Raw genomic sequence first — 6,747 nt, 5'->3', positions numbered from 1 at the left:
CGGACTCGGCATCACCCTGCCCGGAACCACGTGATGCGAGGGCGCCTGAGGCGGCGGCGGGGCTCGCGCTGCCTGAGTACCTCGGCGCCGAGCGAGGTGGGGGCTGCCGGTGTGTGGCTTCGCGGCGGGTCCCGGCCCCGCGTGCCCGCGTCCGCCCGCTCGCGCTGCGGTCCCGGGTGCTGCTGGTGAGAAGCGGAGAGAGGGGTGGGTGGGTGGGAGGAAGCGGAGCTCCCCTTCCGAGGCCGGAGGGGGTTGGGCTGAATCGGCCTGGCCGAAGGGGGTCGGCCATGCGCCCCCGCGCCTGGCGCTCAGCCGCGGCCAGCAGGGGTCGGTGTGCCGCGGGGACCGCAGTGCAGGTGAGCGCGCCCAGGCCTCGGGCCGGTGCCCACTCCGGAGGCCTCCCGACCTGCGGCCCGCCCACCTCGCCGCCCCGCCGGCCTGGTCCCGCAGGGGTCGCCCTTGGAATGTAGTGCAGCTTCAGGCCTCTGTCGGAGCGGGAGCGGGAGCGGGAGGCAGGCTGGTGGTTGCCTTCGGTCTTTTAAATATGCCGGGTTGACGTCAGATGCAGAAACGAGGCGTCTTGATTCCTCGGCGTAAAGTACACGGTGCCTGGGAAAAATCAGGAGGCAGCTGGTTAAAGGAAACAGAAAAGGTGAAAGAGGTGAGGGAGGCCAAGCGCAGCCAGACTAGGAGAGACACTTAAAAGATTTTCGGCAATTTGCTAACCAGCCAGTCTGAGTGGATATTTTATTTATTTAATTCATTTTTTAATGGTGCTGGAAATTGAACCCAGGGCCTTGCACATGCTGGGAAAGTGCTCCTTCACAGCTATATCCCCAGCTCTTGATATTTTTATTTTAAGCATTCTATCTTGATGTTCTGAACATTTTATTAAAAGATTAAATTGAGCAGTGAGTCTGGTGATTAAAAATATTCCTTACATAGCAGATTGCCCAACACCTGCATTTTATACTGACAGTACAACATGTTGTGAATCTCATGGCTTTTTGAAGAAATAAAGGTCTAAAGTCTGTCAGAATCCAGAAAACTTAGAACTCAAAAGTATGACCTTTTTTAGTTATCAAAGGAAAGAGTCACTACAAAATCAGACACACAGAAGCCCAGGTTCATAGACTTAGCTACCTTAAACTTTACTAGGTTGAAGTTTTAATCCTCATAATTATGGAAATGTTAAAATTTGCCTTGTTTTTGTCTTATAGGAAAGAAATAATGCTGACAGCATGTCTGCACACTCCATGCTCTGTGAACGAATCACCATAGCCAAGGAACTGATCAAGAGAGCAGAATCACTTTCTAGATCAAGAAAAGGTGGCATAGAAGGTGGTGCGAAGCTGTGCAGCAAATTGAAAGCAGAATTGAAATTCTTACAGAAAGTAGAAGCTGGGAAAGTAGCTATTAAAGAATCTCATTTGCAAAGTACAAATCTAACACACCTAAGAGCCATCGTAGAATCAGCTGAAAACCTGGAGGAAGTTGTTAGTGTTCTCCATGTCTTTGGTTACACAGATACCTCTGGAGAAAAACAGACCCTTGTGGTGGATGTTGTTGCAAATGGTGGTCATACTTGGGTGAAAGCCATTGGCCGAAAGGCTGAAGCACTGCATAACATCTGGCTGGGCAGGGGCCAGTATGGTGACAAAAGCGTCATTGAGCAGGCTGAAGACTTTCTCCAGGCCAGTCGCCAGCAACCAGTGCAGTATAGCAACCCTCACATCATCTTTGCATTTTACAATAGTGTCTCCAGCCCCATGGCAGAGAAGCTGAAAGAAATGGGCATATCTGTAAGAGGAGACATAGTAGCAGTCAATTCTCTGTTAGATCATCCTGAAGATCTCCAGCTGAGTGAGAGCGAATCGGATGATGAGGACCCAGAACTTTTGCAAGTGACAAGAGTAGACCGAGAAAATATACTAGCGAGTGTTGCATTTCCAACGGAGATTAAGGTCGATGTGTGTAGAAGAGTAAATCTGGACATTACTACTTTAATCACATATGTATCTGCCCTCAGCTATGGAGGCTGCCACTTTATCTTCAAAGAAAAAGTACTCACAGAACAAGCAGAGCAAGAGAGGAAAGAGCAGGTTCTACCTCAGCTAGAAGCTTTTATGAAGGACAAGGAATTGTTTGCTTGTGAATCTGCTGTCAAGGATTTTCAGTCTATTCTAGATACCTTAGGAGGACCTGGGGAGAGAGAGAGGGCCACTATGCTAATTAAGCGAATCAGTGTAGTACCAGACCAGCCTTCTGAGCGTGCCTTGAAACTAGTGACCAGTTCAAAAATTAATAGCCGTTCATTAACGATTTTCGGGACAGGAGACACCCTAAAAGCCATCACAATGACTGCCAATAGTGGTTTTGTCAGAGCTGCAAATAACCAGGGTGTTAAATTCAGTGTGTTTATCCATCAGCCTAGAGCACTTACTGAGAGTAAAGAGGCTCTAGCCACTCGCTTACAAAAGACTACACAAATGACTGAACACTAATGGTATCCTTTAAATACTGTCATGGAGATAAGTTATTTATACCAAAGGCTGGTCTTCCCATCTCAATTGGGAATAAAAAAGATTTATAGTAAAAATGATACTTAGAACTCTTAAATCAGTAGGATTTTTTGTGTGTCTCATCTATATTTGAAATAGAAAAAGCACAAGCGACAACTCTATCAAACTACACTGTAACGATTAAGAACAGAAATACATCTATATATGCTATTAGCTGTCTAGTGATACTTTTGTTTGATTCAGTAGGGCTGCATTCCCCCTACAGGTAATCACATTTCATGGAATATGACTACACTGCATCTCACATTCATTAAATATCTGGAGAAAACTCAGGTCTGGTTTTCATTGTATTGCTTTATCATTTGATGTGGGTTGAGGCTGGGAGGTAATAGTTTATCATTTTAAAATCTAAAGTTAATGCCCATTAATGAAAAGGAACTTCCTTGATTGCTATGTGTCAGGCACAGCCTGGTGGGTATGTTTACAAAGGGAACATAATACAGAACTCGGGTTTGAAGTTGGCCTCACACTTGCTGATCAGGTGCTCTACTTGAGCCACTCTGCCAGCCCAGAAGAAAATAAATTCTTATGTTGCAAGTACCAAGAATATATTGATACATCATTGTGAAAAAAAAAAATAGCCAACAGTCTTAAGATAAATCAAGCTCACTTAGGTAAAATATTAGTTTGAATAAATTGAAAAAAATGACATAAAATATTTTTTATAAATCGTATTTTACTGTTAACTCCAGACAACCCTGTATTACAAGTGTTTGAGTTATGAATGCCACCTTTCCTATTCCATTTGCAAGTGGCAACTGCATTACCTTACTCATGAAATGATGACAGGAGTTACCAGTTGTGTAACACAAGCTGTAATTAAAAATAGATGTATATAACTGCATTGCACTCAGTGCTTTATCAACTTGCAATAAAACAAAAATTAAGAAAGTAGGTATGTATTTACCACATTTTAAAACTGAGGATTTTTTGAGCAAGGTGCAGTGGTACGCTCCTGCAATCCCAGCATTCAGGAACCTGAGGCAGGAAGATTGTGAATTTGAGGCCAATTACTAACTTTACTAACTGTAGGAGCTAGTGTTAGGATTTGATTTTTGCATAGTAACAGGCTTGATCTCTTTCTGTTATGCCAACTTTCCTATTTTGTGAGAAAAGGAAACTCATTTTCCAGCAACAGTGTTTATTGAGATCGAATTTGGTTTACAGGGTCCTAGAACACAGAAAAGAATGCAAAATTGAGCATGGGGCAGTTCTCTGGGGAGAGAGTATATTGCTAAGTACCTGTTTCCAACTGGAAAGACTGTTAGTGTAGTTTCAATTTCAGTAACTGATACATCGCCAGTTTTTAGAGAATTTATACTTTGAGCACATATTAAGGTTTTACAATACTTAGCAAGTACCAAGCATTCTTTCTTAGACATGAAAGTATGAGTAATTGCTTTGATCTTAGGAATTCTTAGTATGACGAGGTAAAGAACTGAAATTTAATGTACAAAGTTAAATTATTTTTGAAATACTATGAGTTCAGAGTAAGGGAGTAATGATTGCTACGATTTTCAAGTCAGGACGTGATGTTTGAAGGTTTCAGGTGTAGGAAGGGTGTAGGGAGTATTAGTGTGAATGTGAGGGTATGGTCAGGAGCCAGGCTACAAGTGGGCACTTTATCAAACAGGATGAAGTGAGAAAGTCAAAGTTTTCTAAAGAGTTTGGCATTAGAAAGCCATTGGTGATTTTTAAGAAAGGATGCTCGTGATCAGATCAGATCTCTTTTAGAAAAAAAGTCCTGTAGTGTGAAGACAGAATACAAGGAAGGAAAGATGAGACTGTAGTACCTGGCCAGAGCAGGAATGATGAAATGATAAATAGTTGACAAGTTTGTTTGAAGCAAAATTGACATGGCAGTAATGTCCTCTAATAAACACTTACTGAATATCTCTGTCAGGTGCCATACACGGGGAAGGGCTGGATATATAAGGTTTGCTTTCAGCAAAGTAGATTTCTGCTCCTTCTCCCTAGGAACCAATTCCTAAGAAGATGGAATCTTTGTGAGCTAAAAATGGATAACCACAGCACTCAGGAAACTGCTTTCTCAAGTGCCACGGTTACATGTGGATGCTAAGTAGAGGGGCACGGGATCCTGGAATGTAAGAAACAGTCTTCTCTAGAAACCTTACAGGCATAACCTAGACCACACCCTAAAGATCTGCTTGAGCTGAGATTTAATTCATAAAGGTAAAAGGGAAGTTACATAAGGAACGTCCAGTTAAATACTAGTTAAAAACTATCAAGGTACCAGTGGTCAGACCTAGCTACTTGGGAGACCGAGATGGGGAAGATCACAGTTTGAGGTTACCCTGGGCAAAGTCTCCCAAACAACTGAAGCAAAATGGACTGGAGGTGTGGCTCAAATGGTAGAGTGCCTGCTTGCAAGCATGAAACCTTGATTTCAAACCTCAGTCCCAGTAAATTAATGAATTACTTGAGTGACTAATAAACTGTCAAGCAAAGCAGATATCCAAAACATGGTATAGAGTGAAGATATGTAAAAACTACAATTATACTGGGAGTTGGAAGAGGTAGGGAAAAGTAAAAGCAAAATGTCTTTTTTTAAAAAGGGGTCAACAGTATCTTTTAAAATTTTACCATTAAAAAAATAGAGCAACATAATTTTAGGTATTAAACAGAAAATATACCTTAATAAATTTCAAATGAGGGACAAGAATGGATTATAAATGTAGTACTTGTAGGAAAAGTTAAGGCAAAAGAATTCTCAAGGATGTATAAAAACAAGAAAGCATAAAATAATAGAGCTACAAAATCAAGGATGTAAAACAGCCTTGCAGAAGATTAATTGTAGAGAAAGAGGCTCTCTACACTATTTTGATTTATTTGGAAATCATTGAAGCATGATTTTCTTAGGACATGTGAATGAGAGAAAAAGAACTACAGCACCTAAATAAGCTGTGATCATTGGGAAAACTTAAAAAGTAGCTAAGTAGTTTCCCTCCCAACATTGTCCTCGTCCAGTTAATCTAATTAGATAAGCTTTTTCTTACTTTTAAATATCAAATAACCCCCTTTTTCTAAACAGTAGTATGGATTACAACACCATGAATGGGGTTGGAATATTTAGAATGGTAAGATGTGTTCTGTTTACTTAGTCTCCCCTGCCCCAAGATGAGTACTTCGCCCATTTCTGCTTAAGTACCAGTGCCTGTGGAATGTACCTTAACTTGCGTTAATAATAGGCCGGCTGTCTCCGGGCATCACTGTATTGGGAATGTTTTCAGATTCATTTTACAAAATATGAGTATAACTCTGCTACCCAATCCTGACAAAATAACATAAAATAGAAGACGCAACAAAATTACGATGTAAGAATATACACAAAGACATCTCAGATAAAATAGTATTCCAGGCAAAAACCATCTGACCCTGTGGGAATCTTGTTCCCAAGAGGCAAAAAAACACAGAGATGAGTCCTCAACATTAACAACGGCTAATTCTACTAGCTAGGGATTACCCTTTGCAATAGGATAGAATAAGAGCCATAAGGCCTTCTTAAGGTAAAGAGAGAACCCAAACCCCTGCATGCCCAAGAGTCCCTGCATGAGACCAGAACCTTGATAGGCTGTATGTAATCCCCATGAAAGAGGATCTTGTAAACTTTACCTGGTGATACAGCAAGGAAGTTTAACTCCAGGGTTTTTGAGTGAAACAAAAAGAAGACAGAGAAACCAAAGCCCTGCCTGTGTTCTACACAGGCCAGTCTTCTTAACAGCATTGTGGGGAAGACCTAGGTATGTTAAATATGTGTAAAAATTGGTGTCAGGCAAGTACTATCTCTCAGACACCTGACAGAAACATACACAGCATCATTCTGGCGTGGGGCCACTTCAGTTTCCCAATCCTCACAGGTTCCCATAGAAATAGTAAGCTTTGATTGGATGAGTTTATAGCAAGAAATTGTGAAAGAGAAGGAAAACTGCCACCACCAAGGAGTCAGTAATGCAGTAATGTGGAAAGAGGAACGTTAGCTTTTCAAGAACATATGGTAACAGTAATATATACATATATATGAGAAAGAATACATAACATGAAATATGTAAATATATAAAATTTATAGTAGCAAAATATAAAATGAATATAGGGTTTGAAGTGTTCCTCGTGTATTCTGGAAAAAAGCAGAAGAGAAATACTCAAT

At 41.3% G+C, this 6,747-nt stretch overlaps 1 protein-coding gene across 2 annotated transcripts; it reads left to right on the top strand.

Moving 5' to 3' along the window:
- On the top strand, positions 1 to 2,853 carry C2H7orf25 (chromosome 2 C7orf25 homolog). 2 transcript variants are annotated; one of them, XM_020179427.2, is made up of 2 exons: positions 1 to 185; positions 1,221 to 2,853. In XM_020179427.2, exon 2 carries the CDS (start codon positions 1,242 to 1,244, stop codon positions 2,502 to 2,504), a length of 1,263 nt encoding a protein of 420 aa, XP_020035016.1. In that variant the 5' UTR covers positions 1 to 185; positions 1,221 to 1,241; the 3' UTR covers positions 2,505 to 2,853. The 2 variants fall into 2 exon arrangements, with proteins under 2 accessions (XP_020035016.1, XP_073921479.1); XM_074065378.1 differs by lacking the exon at positions 1 to 185 and adding an exon at positions 484 to 652.
- Positions 2,854 to 6,747: the final 3,894 nt, after the last annotated feature.

Source organism: Castor canadensis, chromosome 2, assembly GCF_047511655.1.
Source record: "Castor canadensis chromosome 2, mCasCan1.hap1v2, whole genome shotgun sequence".
Classification (NCBI taxonomy): Eukaryota; Metazoa; Chordata; class Mammalia; order Rodentia; family Castoridae; genus Castor; species Castor canadensis.
The sequence above is the reverse complement of the archived record's forward strand: the minus strand, read 5'-3'. Positions and strand labels throughout refer to the sequence as shown.